General features: G+C 50.7%; 2 protein-coding genes across 2 annotated transcripts in view; both read right to left on the reverse strand.

Moving 5' to 3' along the window:
* The window catches only part of Ppp5c (protein phosphatase 5 catalytic subunit), a 22,942-nt gene extending 13,213 nt beyond the window's left edge, over positions 1-9,729 (reverse strand). Inside the window, exons 1-2 of the mRNA XM_021218809.2 lie at positions 9,514-9,729; positions 3,967-4,208 (exon numbers count right to left, since the gene is read on the reverse strand). Of these exons, the coding sequence (XP_021074468.1) occupies positions 3,967-4,208; positions 9,514-9,634 (363 nt within the window). The 5' untranslated portion in view covers positions 9,635-9,729. The remainder of the gene's footprint in view (positions 1-3,966; positions 4,209-9,513) is intronic.
* A 7,698-nt stretch (positions 9,730-17,427) lies between these two features.
* The window catches only part of Hif3a (hypoxia inducible factor 3 subunit alpha), a 20,298-nt gene continuing 12,790 nt past the window's right edge, over positions 17,428-24,935 (reverse strand). Inside the window, exons 10-14 of the mRNA XM_029532270.1 lie at positions 24,297-24,401; positions 22,586-22,857; positions 21,189-21,300; positions 18,683-18,764; positions 17,428-17,636 (exon numbers count right to left, since the gene is read on the reverse strand). Of these exons, the coding sequence (XP_029388130.1) occupies positions 17,539-17,636; positions 18,683-18,764; positions 21,189-21,300; positions 22,586-22,857; positions 24,297-24,401 (669 nt within the window). The 3' untranslated portion in view covers positions 17,428-17,538. The remainder of the gene's footprint in view (positions 17,637-18,682; positions 18,765-21,188; positions 21,301-22,585; positions 22,858-24,296; positions 24,402-24,935) is intronic.

Genomic DNA, 24,935 nt, shown 5'->3' on the forward strand with positions numbered 1-24,935 from the left:
AAGCCACAAACAATATACTCTCTGTGGATTGTACCATCTGCGGCAGTGTTCTGTGACATCCATATGGTTAACGCAGACACTTCATTGGGCGAAACTGGATCTGGGCAAGGTGCATGTGATGTACCGCACTTTTATCTCCAGGGACAGAAGGTACAGCTCTGTGGCACATAGTTAATATTTGGGAGGTAAATAGGATTGAGGTTCTGAGGTTAGGCCCCCTTGATAGATAGGATTAGGGGCTTTATAAAAACATAAAGAGCAGAATAGGAGTGTGGCTCGGTGGTGCCTAGAATCCCCCAGTGAGGGGCTAGAGGTGTGGCTCACCTGTAAAATGCTTTCACAGCCTCAAGTTTCATCCTTAGCGTTAAACAAAAATATAACAAATGGCATTGTCAGTTATCAGGGCTCACTGGTAGTCATTACTGTAAGCCCTGGGACATGTGTTTAGGGACTTGGATTCACTGGGACTGCAGAGGCCATTCAGGGCGTGCCCCTCCATCAAGACACTTGCAGCAGACCCAAGGCAGTTCCACTAACAGCTGCACGGTTCTGTTGGCAACAAGAACTGCATTCCCTCCACCTGGGAGCAATCTAGACCATCAGAGCACTTCTGTCACTTAGGCCTGCTGTGGGTGACAAAGCACCCCCATTTAACAGAACTGGTATTGGGGATGTAGACCAGCAAGAACCAACATGGGTTTGGTCCAAAGGGGCCAGATAGTGCATCACACAGCAGAGAGAAGCCAGGCTTCCAGCAGGTAGCCCAGAAGGGGCAGCATTACACAACACACCCTTTCTCTAGTAAGTGAGTCTACCAGGACACACCCAGTGCCCGCAGGGTAAATCAGGTGGGATACCATCAGTGCTACCTGCCCAGGGGCAATGGACAGTGCCAGGAACTTACGTGACACAGATGGCATGGTTAGGAGCCTGACTCTGGGAACAGACACCACCTCCTGAGGTTCCTGGAGACAGCAGGAGAGTGACCTTTCTTTCGTCTGAACCTCAGTTTCCTCACTGTAAATCAGGGATCAGAGCGGCCCCTGCTGTGCAGAGGACCCTGGTGATAAAATGACTGTTGCAGCATGAAGGTTGCCAGCATGTGAGTGCTCAGATAAAGACCAAGTGTGACTGTCCCTGTTCTGTCTGTATCACTCTATCAGGCGTGTCACAATGTATGCCTAAGAACCATAAAGGTAAAGTGTATCATAAAGCAAACAAGCCCACAGGACTTTTAGGCAGGGTAGAGTATAGGATGGCGTCCCAGGGCTTGCATGGTTGCCTTGTGTTCCAAATGCATAGGAAAAAACACAAGGAACCCCCACTGAGATGTGCCCAGGAAGGGGGTGGGCCTACGTGCAAGGGGTGTGTGCAGGGTGTAACATGGCTTCATGGGAAGGCTACCAATAAGAGTCCAACGCATGGCCCCCAAGTGGGAGAGCAAACAGAGACATGCCCAGGTCCTTCTGTCTTTGCAATGCTCTGGCATCAGCATAAACCAGGGGCCAGAAGCCCACTTCACCATGACCTGGAAATCCGGAGGCCATGGCTGATGCAGAGTGAAAGGCAGGCCCTCTCCAAATGCACCCACTCACTCAACCCTCACAATGACACTTCAAGGTAGGCCTAAGTGTTCCGTTTTTTGCAAGAGAGGCCTGAGGTGTCTGAAGACACACAGATACCCAGGTCTGAGCTGAGCTGGCCACTAACCTAGACATCCAGAACTTGGAGCCGGTGGCTGTACAACTGACTCTCACCCCCAGGAAGAGATATGCTGGTGGCAGTGGACAGCATCTATGCTCATGCACGCACACATGGTACACATGGTGCTGTTTTAAGCTGTCTTTCCTCCTGCTGAAGATAGAGTACTGCTCACACACAGCTCAGCTATGGAGTGGGCTTCCTCCAGAGTGATCTTGCAGGAGGGGTCTCCTTTCTATACAGGAGATACATTCACACATGCACAATGCTCGCAGCAGTGTTGAGCCCATGTACATATAGATGAGGAAACCGAGGCTGAAACAGACAGGAGGCGGAGTCATGGGCTCATTTGCTCTAGCCAAGGCCACACATAGTTTCTGACCCAGAGGACAGGGCCTGAGCATGTCCTCCATGAACTCCAACATCTTCCAGGAGAACATCTTGAGCTGGGAGCTGCAATAAGCCCCAGGCTTAGAGAACCCAGGCTTGCGCTGGGCCTTCACAGGGCTGAAAATTTAGGGACTAGGTGTGGCTCAACCTCAAGCAGATTCTGCAAAGGGCTCTGGACTTTTCTCATCCACCATTGACCCACAAAGACTGGAGTCTAGCTCAGATGCAGCGTGTCCACCATCTCCCAGCCTCAGAGAGAATGCAGTTAAGACGCCGACCTCAGGAGCGCTTTAAAAAGAACCTATCTTCGCTTCACCCAAAGAGAAGGTGTTTCTCTCAGCCCAGAGTGGCAGCTACACCAGAGCCACAGCTGCCCGGGAGGGGGCCACTGCTCACCACCATATTCCAGATTAGGACATTATAGGACAAGGGCAGGGAACAGGCTCTGCTGCCCCTGCCCGCCTTCTGTCAGTCAGTTCCTTGTCTCTCCCCACTTCCGCCCTCTGCTAAGCCTTCATTTGGTTTGCTCCTAGGCCAGGCTGAGCGACCAGCTCTCTCCTGCTGCAGACATGGCTCCTCAGCTCTCTTGGGGCCCTGTGCACACGACAGAAAGGGCTACGTACAGCAAAGAAAGCAGTGATCCATTCTTGTAGCCTCCCCTAGCCTTGAGTAGTCTGGCTTTGACCTCGCTGCCACTGAGAATGAGACCACCTGTGGTGGAGCCTTCTGACCTCACCTGCCGCTGCTCTTCTCCAAGACACTGCTACCTGCTGAGGCCCTTGAGATAATCCGGAGACAGCATCCGGCAGACAGTACACAGGCTGGCATCGGGCTTCAAGAATAGATCTGTAGGGGATGGGCCTCCCCCCCTATATAAGCTCAGACTCTTAGTAAATTTGGGGGCCTTGGTCAGAAAAAGTATGTCTTGGCCTCCATCATTTCTCTCACTGTTTTCTCCCACACGGCTCCGGCCTCCCACTCAGGAACCCAGTTAGTGTGGCCGCAGGTGGCTACACATTCTGTACTTGGAGCCCCCTGAGCAGACAGCTAACTGTCTGGAGAAGACTACACTGGCTCCAATGCCAGCACTGACGCGCATCAACTGGAGCCTCAGCCTCCTCCTCTGTATGCCAGGGCAATCTCCTCCCTCTCTCTGGGTGGCCACTGTGACTCAGCCAGCCAGTCTCTGTGAGGGGGCACAGAGCACGCCTGTCCCAAGTGGATGTTCTGGTAGTTCCTACTAGTAGTCATCAAGGCTGTCACAGTACATCACCTGTAGATAGTGGGGGATGAAGAACTGTCCTCTGGTCCCCTTTCTCACCTCCACAGGGGAGCATGCCCCTGGAGGCTGCCCCTCTACAATGTATTGCCCTGCTCTATATTCTTGGAAGCACTACTCTGCACCTACAGTCATTTTCTTGCCTGCTCAGTGACATGGGACTCCCACCTGCTCCAGAATCTCAAGCTGTCAATGGTCTGTACAGTCTCTGCTAATAACTGCTATAGTTACTAATCACCATCACTAATAACAGCCAAAGCAGTCACAAGGCTGAGCTATTATTGACCACAGACTACGTGCCCGTGCTGCTCTAAGCATGCACACAGCAGAAACTCCTACAATCACTGAGGCTGGGCCAGTTCTCAACATTCAGAGGGACACAGGAAGGCAGAGAGGCCAGGTGACTTGCCCAGGGTCACAGAGCACATGATAGTCAAGATGCAGAACAGGAACTGGCTAGAGGCCTCATGGCCATTACTTGGACGGGCCCTTGTATAGAGGAGACACAGAATGGCTTCTCCCCACCTCTGGTGCATCCCTCCACATCCACCTGGCTAGGGTGGCGGGAGCTGGCCCATGCCCAAGGCCCGGCTCACCGTCTCGTAGTCACGCAGGGCAGCCCGGAACTTGCCCAGTGCCATGTTGCTGGCCGCCCGGCGGTAGTAGCCTTTGATGTACTTCTTGTCAAGCTCGATGGCCCGTGTGGCATCGCCCAGTGCATAGCCATAGCACTCAGTGCGTAGGTAGGCCAGGCTGCGGTTGCCATAGTAGATGGCATTGCTGGGGTTCAACTCGATGGCCTGACTGTAGAACTTGATCGCGTTCTCGTAGTCCTTGGCTGTGGAGGAGGAGAAGAGGCATGAAGCTCTACTGCTGCAGGCAGGAATCCACCCTAGGCTGGGGTCCTTCTCACAGATGGGGAGACTGGGATTCAGCATGGAAACCTGTCCCAGATGTCTGACCACAGCCCAGGCCTTATGGCTCAGACCACAGTCTCCAGCACCTGAATCAATTCTACAGCCCAGTCCAGCAAGGCTCAGGCAGTCCCCAAGACTCCCCGTGATCAGAGGGATGAGCCAGGGAGAGCTAGGGCTGTGATCTGAGCCAGGCAAGATGAGACTGCCTGAGTCTGTGGCTGTCCAGATGTTCAGGGAAGGCAGACCAGTCCAGAGCAGGGAAGACCGAGAGGATAAAGGGAGAAAGCTCTTTGGGCTACAAGGAAGAGGTACAGCAACTTCAGAGGACCAAGACCTGCTGGTGTAGGAGAGCAGGATACTAGAGTAGGCCTAGACATTGGGGCTCTAAGGGTGGAGGGGGCAAAGGTAACTCCCAGCCAAGGGCAAAAGGTCAGGCTTTATATGAACCATGCCACAGCTGGGCCCTGAGTTCTCCATCAACCTGTGGGATCCTCCTGTCTCCTCAACATAGTACCATCTGGTACTCACCTGACACAAGCCAGAGGGCTAGTTCAAGGTCAGATCTCAGTCTGTACCGGCAGAGGTAGGTCTGACCCCTCCTCCCAAGGAGGATTCATTAAACAAACAAAACCAAGGTCTGAGCTGCCTGAGACCTGCCCAGGCTGGAGGACCAAGTGCCAGGGCCACACAGCACCCTAGATCATATGTGTCTTCCAGCGACCTGAGGGAGAAAGCCTTATTACCTCAACTCCAGGTGGGGGTTGGGGAGTGGTGTTCAAGTTCAGAGACCTATGGTTGATGTCACATGTCCAGTAGCAGGTGGGGTTCCTAGGCAGGCAGAAGAGGCAGTGCCTCCATTCCCAACCTCTTCACTCCCACCACTGTGTGTCTTGGTAGGAAGCTGGCACAGTGCAGGCTGAGATACTGGGGAAGGAACCTGGCTCTGCTTCTTTTAGGCTGGGTATACTTGAAGGACTTAAAACACCCTATCACTCAGGTTCCTGCCCTGACCCCACTTCCCTGCTCTGTAGAGCACTTGCAGTGACCTTTGTGTCCTGCTTGCTGAACCCACTCACTTCCCAAGGACGGTGCCTGTCTCCCTTCTCCAAGCTCCTGCCTGGTCTGGGGAGTACACAGCCCTGCCCTCCAGGGACTGCTGGTCTTTCCAGGAGTGATATCTGACCCCAGATAACAGTGACAAGTGCTCCAGGCTCAGACAGACCAGGGGCCTGAGTCAAGCCCTGGGGTAGAAATGTGAGCTTGAAGTGATAGGCTTCATAATTAGGAAGGAAGGAAGTGGCCAAGGGAGGATAGAGGAAGGAAGAATAAAGGAATGGGGAAGTGTAGACACTGAGACCAGAGGTGGAACAGCTGGTCCTAGGGGTGCAGCTCAGCAATCCTTCCTGGACTTCCATAAGGTAGAAATGTCCCCACTCAGGAAGCCCTAGTTGATCCCCTGTCCCCAGCTTCCCTGTCCTAGCTCTGCTGCTCTGGTGGTCTCCCAGGCCTGTGAACCTTAAGATGGCAGGACCTAGAACTCCCAGAAGCCACCAAGGCAGAAAGACTAGCAGGCAGTGAACCTCTGAAGCCGGGCTCCAGAGGTTGCTGGTTAGAACTCCAACCAGTGCAGTGAGACTTCATTAAGGGGACAAGGGCATGCGGCAGGCACGTAAGTGCAGGTGGAGAGCCTCAGGCCCTCTCAGGCTGCACCTGAGAACCAGGCCGGGCTCAGCTTCACCCACACCAAACAGAGGAGGGAAGAGGAGGCCTCCACCATGAAGGCGCTGACCGGCTCTCGCATTCCAGCCTGGTGCCATCCTTCAGCTGCAGTGGTATCGCTCACCCTCTAGGTAGTGGGGTTCAACTGTGTATCTGTGCTCACAAAGGAGACCCCCGAATCATAATGCAGTATTCTTCACCCTCAACTCTCAGACCACGAAGCCCCTTGGTGAGCACAGCCTTGTTCCTCAGGGAGGGGAAAGAGCAGAGGCTTGCTTCCTGTGAAGGGGCTGAGCTGGGCACCAGGCTCTGTCCCCAGAACCCTTACAGTGGGGTTGAGCTTAAGAGGAACCCTCTAAGTTTGAGGGTGGGTGTTAGCACCAGGATACTACAAGCCCCGCCTAACCATGTGACCCTTGACCTGCGTGGCCAGGACAAACGACCTTCAATCCCACAACCTCAGTTCCCGCCCTCACTGGTGTGACATCACTTTCTGTATAAAAGAGAAAGCCAACAACTCTCTCTCTCCCTCCCTCTCCCCCTCTACCCTTCTACCCGCTTCTCTGCCGCCCATTCCTGCATAATAAACCNCTCCCATGTGGAACACCTTGGCCTGGTCTGCTGCTTGGTTTATCTGCTCAAAATATAAAAGTGGGGGTCTTCTGAGTCCCTGAGATCCCCTTTCCTCCACAGGGTCCCCTTTCTCCCCGCTGAGACCAGATTAGTCTAACAGGGAGAGCCCTGCGCTGAGCACGTGGGGAGGAAGGGGATATCCGCCTTCTGCTCACACACTCTGACCCTGGGCAACAAGTTTCACTCTGAGGTGGCTTCCTCTATAAACCAACGTGGCTGCTCCCTGCCACCCCCACTGCCCCAGGCAGGGTTCAGCTCAGGAGTGCCTGGCCACCACAGGTTTAATGAAAGCTAGCTGCAATTATTCTTTTATTGGTACCCTTACTTATAGTCTGCGCCTGGGGTTCTGTGCTTGCCACTGCCTGCCCACAGCAGCGGGAGGCCTGGATCAGGAAGGGTGCTCCTTCAAGTCAGCGCCAGGCCAGGCCCCTCTGGCTGCTTGCCCAGCCCTAGGTTCCTGAGAGCCCGACCCTCAGGACCTGGGAGGCGGGGGTGAGGGTGAAGGGTCCTTCCGATGGCTAACTCCTTCCCCTACCTGTCCTCAGCAACAGTAGCCCAGTGCCTGGATGATCTTTTCAGGACCCAAGGAAAGCCCGTCGTGACTTCCAACCAATACACAGCTGGGCCTGGTCACCTGCTGCTGGAGGCTTCCAACCTTCCAAGCCAGGCTTACCGTCCTGATAGGATCTCTCACACCCATTAACTTCCCTCCCTTCTAGCAGCCCCACCCCGCCCTAAGCTCTGCCCTCCCCTGCAGAGTCCTATTCTGCCCTAGCCTGTATCTTGGCTTCACAGCTTCCTGCCCCCGTCCTTTAGAAGGCATGAATCTGGACCAGCTTTAGATCTCCCGGGCCTCAGCCGACAGTTCAAGTCCCCTCCCACCGCCTGCCGTAACCTTCTGTCTGTAGCTGCATCCTAACCCTTCTAACTGCCTCCACCCCTGCCCCACTCCCCCTCTCCAGGCAGCCAGCTCCAGTTCCTCCCACTAGCCTGGTCAAAGGCTCCACCCCCTCACCTGTCTTCCCTCCCAGTCTCCTCTCTCCAGTGTCTGAACAGCGGGGAGGAGCAGTGCCTGTACCCAAAGTAACTGGACCACTCTCCCAAAGCCCCTCCACAGCTCCAAGACCCCGTTAGGACGACTCGGGAAACCCACTCAGCCCTTAAGGCTCTAACTCTGGCCTCGGCTCTCTCCTTGATACGTCTTCACAATCCTCCTGCCTCCACCCCCAGAGAGCTGGGATGACAGGCAAGCACCTTGTCTGGGCTTATCCCCATGGGGGGCCCACCTTTCCCCGAGGACTCTAAATCCTTCTCACCCTCCCCCACCTCCTCCAGATCTGTTACAGTTGGGTCTGTTTCTCTTTTGAGCCAAAGCTGAAAAAGCATTCCTAGGACCCCCACCTACTCACTCTTGCCACCTGCCCCCAATTCTCCATTCCCCTTCTGAACCGAGACACTTGAGCCTGCCTGCTGGTCTGCAATTCCTCACTTGCATTCGCCAGCCAGGGTCTTCAGGGCTGGCAGCCTCTTTATCATCTACAACTGCTCTGTTAACATAACCGTGTTCATCTGGGAGCTCTGATGGACAATGCCTGGGGCTAGGCGACCAGGCACGTAGCTTTCTTTCCAGAAGTACCTTGTTCTTAGCCTGTGGCACCTTTCCTGGTTTCTCTCCCACCCCAGTCACTTCTCAGCAGCCCCTTTTCTGCTGTAAACATGAAAAACTCCATTCTGGGTTCTCTCTAGAGCCCACTCTCTTCACCCATTCCCAGGGCACCTCCAACCAGAGGCTGGTTACACTCAATTTTCTCCAGTCCAGTCTGGTCCCAGCTACCACTCAATGTCCTTTTTCAGACAGCCAAGGAAACCCAAAACTCATCTTTGTGACCGAATTCACAGATTTTGCATGCTCTGGCCCCTTATCTTAATCTTATCTTGTATCAGTTTTCCTCTCATACCCCCAGTTTGCTCAAGCTCCAGCTAAGCCAGTCTGTTTTCATTCATTCTCCACCCCAGGGTCTTTACACAATATCAATGGTCGGACCCACGTGTAAAACTCCTTCCCAATTCTCCTTAAAAAGCCCCTTTCTCCAGGCCCTCCCGACCTCACCATCTAAAGCAGACTCTAAGCTGTATTTCCTATGTTGTCACCTTGACCCAAAGTGATCGTCGCAAGTTAGCAACGATTGGTTCTGCTTAAATCCGAGTCATGTGTTGCATTCATCGCTGCTGCCTCAGAGTCAAGCACAGACCGTGGCACATGACACTTATTTAATGCAAGTGTACTGAAAGAATGAATGAACGGAGACATGTCCTCCCACATGGCACTCTTAGCCCAAGATCACCCTATTCGTTCCTGCTCCACTTCTCCACCCTACTCCTTTCCTTGGATCACCCCAAATCGCCTTCCAATATAATCATCTACCTCCATCCCCATAATACCCTTCTCTCTTGGGTCTTCTCTCCTCAGTTGGTCATGCTCACCCCAGGCCTCCCCACTCGGCAGCGCCATCACTGCCCTAAACACATGTCACTATTTGGTAGCGCCCTCTCCAGGTCTGACCACCATTTAGCGCCTCTGTCCAGGTCTCACATTTGTAGCACTCACATGTCGGCCCCCTGCTTGTCCCCTATCGTTTAGCAGCGCCTGCCTCAGTCTCCCCAAGTGAGTGGCTTCTGCTTGGTATCCACTTCTCAGCAGCTCTCCCCCGTCTGTCGTCCATCCCGAGCCTCCTCCTCGCGCCGGGCTACTCTGTAGTGCCTGCCCGGCGCCCAGGCTGCCGCTCCGCGTTGCCATGGTTCCCCGCCGGGCCTGGCACCCCCACAGCCTGGGCCGCTGTCCACCCTCCCTCACCCCGTCGGGGCCGGACGCACCTTTGAAGTAGTCGTTGGCCTGCGTCTTGAGCTCCTCTGCCCGCTTCAGAGCGCCATCGGCCGGGGGTTCGTCCCGGGGGGGCTCAGCACACTCAGTCCGCTCGCCCTCCGCCATCGCCATGCCGCAAAGCGACCCCCACCCTGGCAACAGCCGCTCGCGGCACCAGGCCGAACCGTCGCGAAGGAGTGCCGAGTGACCGCCGCCGCTGCCGCACAAGTGTCGTAAAGCGCGGGCCCCAAAGGCACTCCTGACGCGCCTGCGCGGCGTCCCCCCCAGCAACCCCCCCCAGAGCGCCCCGGGGACAAGGTGACCAGAGGGTATCCTGACGGTACTTGTAGAAGTAGCCAATCAGAAAGGAGAGAAGGGGCCTTGAGGGTGGGGGCAGGCCCGGAGGGCGCCTACTCCTAAAAGTTGCGAGGCTGCAAAAGTTTCTTGGAGATCCCGGCTTCCTTTAGGGTTGGTGATTGGGTTGCGATGCCTCCGGCGGGTGGGGCAGCTTTCAAGGCAGCACCCTACCCAACCCGGAGTTTGCTCTGGAGCTGAGCGCTGCCAATTACTCGTGTGACCTTGAACTAGTTTCTCTCTTGTCTCTCCAGTGACCCTTCTGGAAAATGGGTAGTTTCTCAAGCAAACAAAATAAAACTTGAACGTTGCAAGTCAAGGCTCTTTTTGAATTCTACACAGGGCATCCCGATCTTCAAGTCTTGAGCGAGTCTCACGTTGTACCGTGTTTGTTCCGAGTCCAACAGCATCTTTATTTATTTATTTATTTATTATTTATTTATTTATTTATTTATTTTCGAGATAGGGTTTCATTATGCAGCCCCGGCTAGCCTGGAACTTGCTATATAAACCAGGCTGACCTTGAATTCAGAGACCCAGCTGCCTGTACCTCCCAAGCGTTGGGATTAAAGCTTTGCATCATCCTGTTAAGTCCCAGAAAAATCTTTTAAAGGGTCATGGATATAGCTCAGTTGGTAGAGTACTTGTCTAGCATGCTCCAGGCTTGAGTTCCATCCCCAGCACCATATAAATCAGACTGAAAGCTGCACCTCAGTAACCTGAAGGCTTGATAGGTGGAGGCAATAGCATCAGGATCTTAGGTTCGAGGCCAGACGGGATTTCTGAACATAAACACCACACCAGGGGATCTTTTTAAATCACACTCCTGTCGCTGCTTGCATTTCCTGTGCCTGGATCGCAGCTTCAGCCTCTGATGCTTGCCTTCATCCTCCCTCCCCCAGTTTACCTTCCATATGGCAGTTAGAGGCATCTTGCTAGAACACTGTAAAACTGGCACCCGCCCCAGCCTTCCATGGCTCCCCAGCTCCCTCAGGAGAAAACCCAAACTCTTTCTGAGAAGCCATGGCTAGTCTAGCCTCCAGGAACATCTTCAGACCCCACTGTGTAATCTTCCTATTGTAGAGTCTTTAAGTCCTCAGTCTAGACACTAACACTAAGTGCTTTAAGGCCCTGTATCAGCCTCACCCCCACCTCCACCCCTGACCACAACAAACAATCACTCTGGAAAACAGATGTTGGTATACATGTTCATTTTACATGTGTCCATGGGAATCAACATATTCCTGAGAAGTCTGACTGAAAGTCAGAATCTGATTCTAATTTCTAGGCACAGTCCTTATTTGACTATACCTGCCAGTGTCAGTGGGATCATGTAGGAAGTGAGTTTTCTTTTGATTTTTTTTTTTTAAGATTTATTTATTTATTATATGTAAGTACACTGTAGCTATCTTTAGACACACCAGAAGAGGGTGCCAGATCTTGTCACGGATGGTTGTGAGCCACCATGTGGTTGCTGGGATTTGAACTCAGGACCTTTGGAAGAACAGTCGGGTGCTCTTACCTGCTGAGCCATCTCACCAGCCCTTTTTTTTTTTTTTTTTTTTGAGGCAGTATCTGCTCTAATAAATTTGAACCCAGCTCCGATTGTTCCTGAAGCTACGTGACCTTGGGCAAGCCACCATACTATTATTTCCTTTGCAAGGAGGAGATGGTAATAGTGCCTGCCTATGCATGCGGAGGAGGTTTAAGGGAAGCCTGGCTTGGTGGCTCACTCTGGCAGTGCCAGCATTTGAGAGGCTGGGGAGGAAGATTTATCCTGAGTTGTTCCAGGCTAAAAACCTAACCTAACCAAAAGTTCATGAGTTAGTGTTTAACTGAGAGATTTAACAGAAGTACTCTCCATGTAGAGTACATCACAGGTAGCCTGAGTTCAACAAAGTGAATAGAGCTGGAATGAGGGGCCTTTTAGGGGGCGTAGAAAGACCTTGTCCACCTGGAGGAGGCAAAAATGACTTCTTGGAGGAGTGTTAGGCCTGAGATCTGAAGTATTAGGCTTTGCTTTTTTTTTTTTTGACAGGGTCCTATATAGTCTCTGCTGGCCTTAAACTCAGTGTATAGCTGAGGATGACTTTGAACTACCTTCAGATAAGAAGTGCTGGCCTTGTAGGTCTGTGCCACTGAACCCTGTCTTACGTGGTACTGAGGATGGAATTCAGGCCTTCATGCCCGCTAGGCAGTCTCTTTATAAACCGAGGCACATCCTCAGGAAAGACATTTAAAACAGAAGGCACAGCACGTGCAACAACTTGAAAGTGGTTTTGCCTGGGTTCCTGTGTGGGACATGGGAGAGGGGTAGAAGAGTGACACTCACGGAGACGAAACAACAGATACACCCTCCCACACGGAATCTGCAGACTCAATCTCCCACGCAGTCTCTCTCTCTCTCTCTCTCTCTCTCTCTCTCTCTCTCTCTCTCTCTCTGAATTACTGTGCTAAACAGTCCCACACACATATGCAGTATCACAACATCACACTGACATTAAAAAAGAAATCAAAGTGCACCGTGATCAGTCCTGGTTGGAGATGTAGATCAGTCAGTAGAGTGACTCACATGCAGAAGCTCCCGGGTTCAGGTGTGGTGAAGCACGCCTGTCATTCCAGCACGGGAGATAGAGACCAGGGGGGTAGAAGTTCTTGGCTACACAGCGAGTTAACGATCAGCTGTGATATATCAGATCCTGCATTAAACAAACAAACGGACTCCAAACTCGACAAGCTACTGAGAAGCGTCAGCAAGTAAAGATGCTGCCTCCAAGCCTGAAGACTTCAGAGTTTGATACTTGGGACCCTCATGGTGAAATGCAAGAATCAAGTCCTGCAAGTTGTCCTTTAATATGCACAAATATAGTATGCACACACACACACAAACTCATGCACACAAAACAAAAAAAATGAAAAGAAAATCACAATGTTTGCACACAAGAAAGCACAGAAAAATATCCAGAAACTAACATCGATGTGTAGAAAGAATCACACATCTTCCCACCACAAAAGTATAGTACAAAGACCCACATGTTTACACAAAATAGCAACATCAGCAACATCAACAGACACAGAGACTCATATACACAGAGAGAGACACACACACACACTGACACAGCACCAGAAAGGATTATGAAAGCCAAATGTAGTGGTAGTGGCACACCCCTGTTATGCCAGCACTTAAGAGGTGGAGGCAGGCTGATCAAAGTTAAAAGTCATCCTTGGCTACACAGTGAGTTTGAGGCTAGCCTGGTTTACAATAGGCTCTGTCTCATTCTTCAGAAAAACAAACAAACAAACAAAAACCAAGCAAACAAGGACTCCCAGCTACACAGAGTAGCCACAGCCTCCAAAGCAACCCCACAGATGAGTCAACACCGGTCTCTCTGGTGCCTACCAAGGCGAGGTCTTTATGGTGGATGTGGAGACATTTGTGGGTTTCTGGGTCATGTCCTTCCCTCCCTCCTAGCCAGGACAATTTTTTCCCACAACACCCATGAGGGGAGAGAGGATTCAGGCCCTTTCCCCTGTAGCACCTGAACAAGTCACCTCTTGACAAGACAAACTAAGCAGTGCCTTCCAAAGAGGGTGAACAAGGTAGAGATGGGAGTCTTCTCCTGTGGAAGACCCAGAGGAGCACCATCGTAGAAGGGGAGCTGGGGGATAGGAAGATGCACAGCAGAGGGGTCCTGCCCTCTTTCCCCACCCCAAGATATATAGATAGGACTGTGCGTGTGCCTGTGTGCGGCTGGATTATGGAGCCCCTAGAAAGGAGAAGGAGCCCCAGGTCCCTAGATACCTGGAGTAGAGTTAAGGTTAAATGCATGCCTGGAAGCTTGGGGTGGGGTGTGGAAGAGGTTCTAGGGGAGAGAGTTTTTAGGGCTATGAGACAGGAGGGACTTGAGCGTGAACTTCATGAGCAGAACATCTGGGAGGAGAAGACTTGAGGGTTAAGAACTGAGACAAGTTCAGTGAGGGCTGGGAAGCCCAGACAGAGCTAGAAGGATCAGGTTTGAACCCAGGGAGTCAAGGGGTGAGAGATCTTGGATCAAGGACATCTGCATGGTGAGTTCTAGATTCTACAAGAAACATCTGAAGGCTGCATTCTAGAGTCTGAGGAAGGAGGACCAGAAGCCAGAGGCAACTGGAAACTATGAGGCCTAGAACCCTAGGGACTCAGAGGGACAGAATTAGACAAAGCTTAGGACAGGGATGTGTCTTGGCTGGTAGAGTGCTTGCTTGTCACGCTCAAAGCTGGGGTTCATTCCGGGCACCACACAAAGTGAGCAAGCTGCTGAACACCTGCAATCGCAGCATTTGAGAGGTGGAGGTTGGAGGGTCACAAGTTCAAGGTCATCTCTGGCTCCATAGTGAGCTGGAGGCCAGTCTGAACTGCATGACATCCAGCCCATCCCTGGAGAAAGAAAAGCCCCCAAACCAAGTTCTAGAGTCCACAGGGATTTTAGGATCTTAAAAATCTAGAATCAAGATTGGACTTCTAAGGTTTAGAACTAGAGAAATACATAAGGCAAGATATTAGCTGATATTTTCAAACTGTGTTCTAGATTCAGGGTACTTCGAGTCATAAGATCTGAAGTAAAGAGGACTTGGCAATTGTGGGGTCTAGAACCAAAGGAACTCATGGGATAAGGTCTAGACGCAGAAGACATTTATAGAGGCTGGGTGTCGCTCAGTTGGTAGAGTACTTCCCTAGCATGCATGAGGCTCTGGCTTCAGTCTCCAACACCACATAAAACGAGGCATGTCTGTAATCCCAGCACTTGGGAGGTGGGTGAAGCGGGTATCACGGGTTTAAAGTCATTTGACTACATAGCAATTTTATGGTCAATGAGTTTGAGACACTGTCTCAAAACAGGAACAAACCCCAGAAGATATCTGTTGTTTGTTTTGTTCTGTTTTGTTAATTTTGAGACAGGGTTTCTCCATGTAGCCCTGGCATCCTGGAACTTGCTCTACAGATCAGCTGGCCTCAAACTTAAGAGATTTGCCTGCTTCTGCCTCCTAAGTGCTGGGATCAAAGATGTGCACCACCACTGCCCACCTTGATAGTTGAAGCTCAGTAGTAGGCAGATCACCAGAGCATCTGAGAACAGAGGATCCTGGAAGTTTCAGGGTCTAGAGTTTGCATAATCTAGAACGTTGGTAATGACGAAAGGTAATGAAATCCAGAACCCAAGAGAATGGGCACGTGGTATGTGGCTCTAGAAGGGCCAGATCCAAGTTCAAGACATAAAACTCACTCTATTCCTCTGTACTGGGGGTAAGCACAGAGACCTGAAGAACAATGAAATCGACATCATGAGGTTTGGAACCAAAATGATCTAGAAATCAGGTCTGGATTGGAAACCAAATGTCTTACAGATTAGGAAGACTGGAATTGGGGGATCCAGAAACAAGAGGAACTCGTCAATTATAAGATTAGCTGGCCTCAGTCTCAAAGGCCTGTAATTCCCAGCTATTTGGGAGGCCGAGGCAGGATGAGTTCAGGGCCTACCTGAACAGACCTGAGTTCAAGGTTGGTCTGTGCAATCAATAAAGATCCTGTCTCAAAAATAAGACATAAGACAGGACTGGGGAAAGCTCAGTGGTAGAGTGCTTGCCTAGCATGTGCGAGGCCTGGGGTTTAATCCTCCCTGCTACACACACCAATGGTCGGCAGGGACAGGAAGCAGAGGGCATGAGAACCAGAGGATTTTTAAGAAGAGGCCTAGAACCAGAGGGAATTACAGAACAAGTCTTGGAGCCAGAGGACTGTTGGTGGTTGATCCTGCCCAACTGGAAAGAACTAAAGACTATGAGATGTGGAAGTAGAGGCATTTGAAGAAATTGAGGTCTGTAGCAGACCATGTTGGAAATGATGCTGTCTAGAACCAGGGGGGAGTCAATGATAGCGCAGTGTAGAACCAGGGAATGCCAGAGAAGGCTAGTGGTCATTTAGTTTAGAACCAATGAAGATCAGAGTCAGCATAACCTAGAACCAAAGAAGCTCATAGGCTGTAAAGTCTAGAACAGCAGCTTCAATCTGTGGGCTGTGATCACTTTGGGGATCATATATCAGATATCCTGCATATCAGATATTTATTATCATTATGATTCATAACAGAGGCAAAATTAGTTATGAAGTAGCAATGAAATAATTTTATAGTCAGTTTCTCATGTTGTAGACATGAGAAACTGTATTTAAAGGGTTGCAGAATTAGGAAGGTTGAGAACCACTGTTCTAGAACCACAGAAAACCAGAGGGCCTATAGTCTGGAATCAGGGAAAAGGCCAGAGAAGTGGCATGGTCTTGAACCATAGCCAGGTCATAAGGCATGCAGTCTAGAGTCAGGTAAAAGACTGGAGAATGTACAGACTAGAACCAGAGAATGTCAGAGATTGAACAGTGTAGAACCAAAGAAGGCAGGAATAACACAGTCTAGAACCATGGAGGCCAGAGGCCACAGTGAGTCTCAAACTAGAGGAGACCACTGGTGGTACAGTCTAGAGCCAATGAAGCTCACAGGTTTCACACTCTAGAAACAAACAAACAAAAAAGATGAGAAATATGGAGTCAGAGAGCCAGGGAAAAGCCATGGATTGTATGTTTTAGAACCAAGAAGTCAAAAGTCTAGAATCAGAGAACCCAGAGATCTCTAGAACCAGAGAAGGCCCAAGGGTTTTCGATCTAGAACGAACAAAGACCCGGAGCTGCATGGTCTAGGTCCAAGGAAGAGAGAAAGTGGAATAGCCTAGGTCCAGGGAAGGCTAGACGTCACACAGTCCACAAGACGGGAAGTCCAGGGAAGGCTAGACGTCGCATAGTCTACAAGATGGGAAGTCCAGGGAAGGCTAGACGTCGCATAGTCTACAGGAAGGCTAGACATTACAGTCTACAAACAGTAAAGATGGGAGTCAAGTATTCAAGATCGAGAGATTATGGGACTGTGGAGTGGAGGAAGTCGCTGGCTCCCCCTAACACAGGAAGGTCACAAATGACGTCATGATTTAGGCAGCCCCTGGGGCCAGCATGAAGTCAGGAGCAGAGAAGGCAAGCAGAGCTGAGGGGCAGCTTGGAAGGCTGAGACTCCATAAGTCGTGTGAGGTGAGATCTGACCCAGAGACTTCCCACATTTGCCATGGAAGACGGGGAAGACCAGAGTCTCGCAATTGCTGTGGATCTGTGCAGTGCAGAGTGACTGAATGCCCTACTGTGAAAAGGACAAAGTAAAGCTGACAGAAGAGGAACTGGGGGGAAACAAACAAAAAAAACAAACAACAACGACAACAACAAAGTGTGATTGCAGCTGTCTAAGCTCCATGGGGCCAGGATCAGAGATGGAGCTCCGATTCTCCCAACCCCTCATTCTCCCAAATAAAGCAAAGAGAGTCAGGAAAAGGGGTAGTGAGGTATGGAGAAATGTGGAGAACCCCAAAGGAAGTCCTGAGAGGAGGTGGGGAGGGTCGCACACCCTTCCCAGAGGTCACTGAGCTGAGAATACCCAAGAAGCCCCTGACTGGGGGCAGCAGAAGGTTGGGGAGCTGAGGTAGGACTGTGGCTGGCTGGGGGGGGGGGCGCACTCAGAGGAGAGAGGCCCCATCCTGGGTGTAGGCTGCTGGTGTGGAGTGTGGCTGAGTCCTTTCTGGGATAAAAGAAGAGAGGTGAGCAGAAGGTTGACTCAGTGGGTCTGGGCCAAGCCTGCTGCTGGCGGGAAGCGGTTCCTGGGCTGGGCAGTTTCCTCACGCTGGCAGAGAGAGAGCAGCGAGGGAGCTAGGCCTGCAGAGAAAGGGGAGGTGAATCAGGAGAGAATTAGCACCCATATACGTACGTATGTGCATCTACAGCAGGGAGGCAGGCTGGCAAGATGGCTCAGTGGGTTCAGGTGTTTGCTGCAAACCTTGACAATCTGAGTTCCATCCCTAGGAACCATAGATAGATTGGAAGGCAAGAACAGACCACTGGGTTCGATCCCCAGGACCCACCTGAGGCTCCAAGAGAAGCCAAAGCTTTTGGTAGCTGCAGGGAAAATCTCCATAAAAAGGCAAACAGGCGGAAAGGCTGCAGAGTCAGCCCTGCCCCACCCTGCTGCCACAAGAGGAGGTGTTTCTTGAACACTTACTACATGACAGATTCTTGGGTGAATTCTGCCCATGCAGCAGCTCCATAGCTCATGTCTCCAAACAGGTTCCCCAGGGAAGAGCTTCAGCCATAGCCCCACTGGCAGCTAGAGGAGCCGTGGCTTCACAAGCGGCCCTCCAGTAGGGCATTGTCTTAATTAGTGATTGATGGGGGAGGGCCCAGCCCATGGTGGGTGGTGCTATCCCTGGGCTAGAGGTTCTGGGTTGTATAAGAAAGTAGGCTGAAAGCAGGGCAGTAGTGGCACACACCTTTAATCCCAGCACTTGGGAGGCAGAGGCAGGCGGATTTCTGAGTTCGAGGCCAGCCTGGTCTACAAAGTGAGTTCCAGGACAGAGAAACCCTGTTTCGAAAAAAACCAAAAAAACAAAAACAACAACAACAACAACAACAAAATAGTAGGCTGAGCATGTGAGGGGGTGTAAGCCAGTAAGCGTCACCCCTCCATGGCTTCTGCATCAGCTCCTGCCTCTAGGTTCCTGCCCTGCTTGAGTTCCTGTCCTGACTTCCCTCAGTGATGACCTATGATGTGGAAGTGGTCATGGCTTTTCATCACAGAGAAAAACAACCCTAAGATACCCTCCCTCATCCTCCCCTAAGGCGCTCCCACTCCTTTCAGTTACTTATGGGACCATCCAGGGCGGAAGAGGCCTGATGTTTCTGCAGAGCTAGACTTTATGACTCACCCAAGGGCTCATGAGAATGCACGAGTCGGGCTCTGGGATCCTGCTGGTTCCCTGGGAGTTGTCGACCTTGCAGAAGGAAACTCTGGGGAGTCAGGGAGACAAGAGCTGTCATCATCACCATTAATGCCATTATCAGTACCATGACTGTCAACAGCCTCAAACAGCCATTAGCATCATCATCCTATTAGCTCTATCAGCAATCAGCATTTCAACACCATCATCATCATCATCATCATCATCATCATCATCATCATCATCATCATCATCATCATATCTGACAAGGCAGTATGGCACAGTGGTTAATTGGGTCCTGGTAAGTACTAGTCATTTGAGAGACTTTGGGAAAAGTCACTATTCTGGACATCCTCTGGGTGGTCCTTCCTCCTTTCCCTGCCTCTGTGCCCCAGCAGGCTGACCCCAGTGCTGTGCAGACCCTAGCCGGAGGGAAGGGGAAGGCAGCCGTCCGACTGCTTCGAGTTGACTGTGCCCCACGCTGGAAGGTGTTAGACCGTAATGGCTAGGACCAGTGCTGGCTGCTACGGCACCGCACTCACACCCACAACAGTCCTGTTAAATTCTTCTCAGCGTTCCATCTAAGTGTGCTGTGTAGACTGATTGATCATGCTCTTTCCCTTCTGTGTAACTGTCTCACCACAATGACGTTTACTATTATTAAATACTATGAAAGTATACTCAGGAGGATTAAATAAGTTACTCTTGTACTTCAGTGCAGTGGTAAATGTGAGCTATTGATATTATTAGTCACACCCTTCATATTCAAACAGTTCTTGCAGACTGTGGAGCAGAGAAGCCCTGTAGGAGATAGGGAAGCAGTGGACAGAGGGATTACAGAAGTCATCCAACCCGGGGTGGCTTTAGGAAATAAACCAGCTTTTGCGGTTGTGCACAATAGATCTTTTTCCTCACTTTGTCTTTAGAGACAGGGTCTCACTATGTCGTTCAGGCTGACCTCCACCTGGCCATCCTCCTGCCTTAGTCTCCTTACGGCTGGGCTTTTGGCCATGCTCCCACACTTGGCTCCAGTATTTATTCTTTAAACACTACAGAGCTGAGGCTGGTCTGGAGGACCACGGAGAGAGAGAAGATTCCTTCTCGTCCAATGAACCGCGGTGGAATCCTGAAAGGCAGCCCGTTTTCTGGTCGAGCTAGGTTTAAACGCTGGAGACCCAGCAGATCAATCTGCAAGGGACGGAAGGCCTGTTTGCCATGTTCCCAGACACTTGGCTCCTGACATGAGGCCCCAGCTCCATAATTCTGTGGCCATCAGTCATGTAGGCTGTCTGGATTCCACCCCCACAGTTCCCTGGCAACAGTCAGATAGCCCGAGTCCACATAAAAGGAGATACTTGCCCCCTCCTCGCTCTCTTGCTCTTACTCTTGCCTCTTCCCTCCCTTCCTCCCTCTCTCCACCGGCCATGTCTGCCCTCTGCTTCTCTACTCTCCCCTTGCTCTGCCTTTCTACAATAAACGCCTTAAAATCATGGACTGCCTCTTCTCATCAGGATCCGCCATGCTGGAGCAATGAAGCAGGTTTCCCTCTAATGAGCTGCACGTCTAACCTCCCGCTAGGAAGCCTCCCTGTGCTCTAACTATGGCCGCCATCAACCCAAGCTGTCCGAGCAAGCCACCTGAGCTAGCCAGACTCTCTCATCCCTGTGGTAACCTGCCAGAGATCTTCTATCTTTTTCCCTTTGTCTCTCCCCCCACCCCTGTCCCGGGGGCCAGACTCCGCCTGAGGGTCCTCACTTTGTTCTCAGGTCTTCCATGCATCTGGGATGTCCGAGAGCAAGAACCTGTTGTCCCTGTCATCCATGCGGCCCAGGAACCCCAGAACAGGCTTTTCCACAGTGCCTGGTGGTCTCTGGTGACCGAGAGTCGGAGCCTGACTCCAGCAGTTCCTCGGGGAACTTAGCCTATGCCTTTTCCTCACCACTGGAACAGGATTCTGCGGCTTCTCACAGTCCAATGCCTGCCCAGCGGTTCCGTGGGGTCAGTGCCAGTCAACCATCCCCGAGTCTGCCTTGCCCAGTGGCCCTGACCCTGAGCGGATGCAGGACCCCATTTTTTTTTCCCCCACAAACTGCCTCACTATTCTTTTCTTTTCTTTTTTTTTTCGAGACAGGGTTTCTCTGTATAGACCTGGCTGTCCTGGAACTTACTTTGTAGACCAGGCTGGCCTTGAACTCAGAAATCCGCCTGCCTCTGCCTCTGCCTCCCAAGTGCTGGGATTAAAGGTGTGCGCCCGGCCCTGCCTCACTATTCTTGAGTTACTTCATGTCTCCTTTTGGCACGAGCTATATATCTGCAGACCGAGAGGATCAAGGTCCTATCTGCAGCTGGACCATTAATCATCCAGCTGAGCTTCAGTCAGCCCCGCCCCTCTTTGGTTTTTCCGCCTATAAAACTGGAGGTTTTACATCTGCTAGGTTCAGATGATTGGTGAACAGCCCCCCCNCCCCCCCACAACCCGAGTCTCTAAACCTACCAGGCTGAGCGGAGGCAGCAGGAAGCTCCCAGGTTCTAGTCTTGGGGACCGCTTGGGAGGCTTCGTTTCCAGCAGCTCCAACCCCTTGTCCTCTGAGCTCTGGGCCAAGGCCCTGTAGAGACACAGGAAGATTCTCAAAATACAGGAAGCCTGGGCAAATGTGGGTACTGGTGTGGAAACTGATGCCCTTCCCACACAATGCTTACATACATGCCTACCAGGGTATTCATCCACCCACAGAGCATCCTCTCATTCATATGCACTGTGACCTACTAGTTTCCACACAATGAACCTTCATCTGTCTTCTCCCCTGACTCCTGTCTATCCATTTGTCCATTTACCCTACTCACTCATTCTTTCTCCCACCTACTCACTCACGCTATTCACGTATCCACTCACCCATCTGTCTACTCATTCATTCATTCATTCATGAATATACCCATCCATTCATTAATATAGCATTCATTCATTCATTCATATATATATTCATTCATTCACTCATTCATCTATCATGCTCCTCCTATCCATGCATAGGTGATCCTTCCATAGTTCCATCCATCTATTGATTACCCTTTAAAGATCTATCCATCCCATCCATCCATCCATCCATCCATCCATCCATCCATCCATCCACTGAGCTTTCCATTTATCCTTTTATCTATCTACCTATTCATCCATCTTACCGCCCATTCACCTTCCAGCCACCATCCACTCATCTATTGATTTTTTTTATCTACCCATTTATCCATTCATCCATTTACCTACCCACCTACCCACCACTAATTTTTCCCCATCTCTCTATTTACCCATTCATCCACCTCCTCACAATGGCAATATAGCTTAGCACTGGAGAATCCACTTAGAACTCGTCAGTGAGGGGGCTAGGGTATGGCTCAGTAGTTGAGCACCTAGCTAGAGTTCCCTAGTTAGGGGCTGAGCTATGTGACCTAAAACATGTGACTGAATGTCTCTTAACTGGTGGATTCTAGAAAAGCACTCTACCATTGAATCACACCCCCAAACTCTCATTGGGGATTCTAGGCAGGGGCTCTACCACTGAGCCACACCCCCAGCCCCTCACTGGGGGATTCTAGGCAGGCACTTGGTGGATTCTAGGCAAGTTCTCTACTGTGGAGTTGTATTTCCAGCCCCAGTTTCTTCTCATTGTAACAAAAACTGTCACTAAGTCATATGCAAATGTGTCATAATGACTGATCCTAGCTGCTATGGGATTTGGATAAATGGTGAGAACAGTAAAAGGTGGTCCAGTAGGGGGCACATGGGGGGCCTGGCTGGAGAGATGGAGACAGGAAGCATGCTGAGGGACGGGCCGACGCATGAGAGGATCAGGGACATTCTATATGCCTGTGTTATGCCCCTCTCTCGCTGTGGCTCACCTCTTCCGAGTTCCAGGCATCAGGGAGGCTGTGGGGGGATCCCCCCTGGAAGGGCTGGAACAGTTCAGTCGTGGATCACTCCCCCAGCGGGGCAGCAGGGAAGGCTCAGGGATGGGGGGCGACAGGCCATGGAAGCTCCGAGCACGGGGCCTGCGGGCCACCTTAGGAGGTCTGCGGTGGACTTTGGGCAATTGCTCACTGGAGTTGAGCTGGAAGTCATCATCCATGGAGATGTAGGGAGCCAGCATCTCCAAGTCCAGAGTGTCAGGGTCCTGTAAGAGGCAGGAGGGTGTTCACAGCAGGGCCCATGGCCTAGGGGGCCCCAAGAGCGGAAGCCTTTCCTTATCTCTCAAATGGGTACAGAGACTGTGGTAGTCATTCTGTAGTCTCTCCCATTTAGCTGTAAGGCATGGTAACTCTGACAGTCCCGTTAGTGCCTGTGTTTGTCTCTGTTTCTCATTCTGTACGTCTCTCCCATTTAGCTGTAAGGCATGGTAACTCTGACAGTCCCGTTAGTGCCTGTGTTTGTCTCTGTTTCTCTTTTGGTGTCTTTGTGGTTTTGACCACGTCTCTCCAGATCTGCCTGTGGCTGTCTTTCTATCTCTTCCTTCTTTGTCTCTCTCTCCCTGTTTCTGTATCTATTACTTTGCCTGTCTCTCACTCTCTGTCACTGTCATCTCTCCCCTTTTTGTGTGCATCTCTCTCCCCTCCATCTCTGTCTTTTCTTACCTTATCTCTCTGTCTTTCTATCCTTCTGTCTGTCCCTCTCTTCATCTCTTTCCATCTCTCCCCTTCTTGGTCTCTCTGTCCCCACCTCCCTCTGTGTCACTGTCTGCCTTTGTCTTTGTCTCTTGGGTGCTTGTTTCTCTGTTCTCTGCCCCTGCCCCCCCCCCTCTCTCTCTCTCTCTCTCTCTCTCTCTCTCTCTCTCTCTCTCTCTCTCGCCTTGATTGTCTATTATTTTGTCTCTATATTTCTTTCTATCTCCCTCTCTGCTCTTTTGTCTTCTCTTTCCTATGCCCAGCCAATGAAACAATGGTCTACTATGTATATATGTGTGCGCATATGTACCTACCATCTATCTATAATCTACCTGTCATCTATTATCTGTCATTTATCTCTCTACTATTTCTCTCTACCTACTATCTCTCTATATCTATCGTCTATCTACCAATTTATCTGTCATCTACCTATCTATCTATCTATCTATCTATCTATCTATCTAATCTTAATCTGTCATCTATCTCTATCTTCCATCTACCAATCAATCTATCTATCTATAATCTGTCATCTATCTATCTATCTATCTATCTATCTATCTATCTATCTATCTATCTATCACTATCTTCCATCTACCAATCAATCAATCTATTATCTATCTATAATCTGTCATCTATCAATCATACATATCTATCTAATCTGTCACCTATCAATCATCTATCTATAATCTGTCATCTATCTCTCTCTCTCTATCTTCCATCTACCAATCAATCTATCCATCTATTATCTATACTATCTATAATCTGTCATCTATTAATCAATCAATAATCTATCTATAATCTGTCATCTATCTATCTATCTATCTATCTATCTATCTATCTATCCATCCATCCATCCACACATCCATCCATGTTTCCATCTATCCACCCATCCATTCATCTCATCACCCTTCTATAAAGCCAGATAAGCTGACCCCTTCATGCTGGTTCTCACCTGAGCTATATCTAGATCTGTTTCCATGGTCTTGTTTTTCTGGGCAGTGGAGAGTCTGTGTGCATTTTCCAAGCCCATCACCAACTTATCTGGGAGATCATCAGCCTGGAGGGGAAGAGCAGAGACGGGGGACTGAGTCTGAGGAGGTGTTGACAGCAACAGCTCCTGGCAGAGGTGGAGCGCTTAGGCTGCAGCTGCAAGAGGTCAGACAGCAATGCGAGTGAAGGCGGTTTTGTTTGCTTGCTTCTCTGTTTGATTTTGAGACATTGTCTCACATAATCCAAGATGGCCCTGAATTCCCAATGTAGCAGAGGATGATTTAGCACTTTGGGTCTTCCTGCCTCCAGTTCCCAAATTCTGGGATTACAGATGTGTCCCATCATTCTTGGCTTTATTTACTGATTTATTATTTTAAGGCAGGGTCTGTGATGGTTCGCTTTATCAGCTTGCCATAATCTAGACTCTCCTAGGTCAGGGACTGTCTACACTGGTATTGGCCTGTCAGCTTGCCATAATCTAGACTCTCCTAGGCAAAGGGACTGTCTACACTGTATTGGCCTGTCAGCTTGCCATAATCTAGACTCTCCTAGGCAAGGGACTGTCTACACTGTATTGGCCTGTCAGCTTGCCATAATCTAG

This window comes from Mus pahari, chromosome 19 (genome assembly GCF_900095145.1).
Source record: "Mus pahari chromosome 19, PAHARI_EIJ_v1.1, whole genome shotgun sequence".
Classification (NCBI taxonomy): Eukaryota; Metazoa; Chordata; class Mammalia; order Rodentia; family Muridae; genus Mus; species Mus pahari.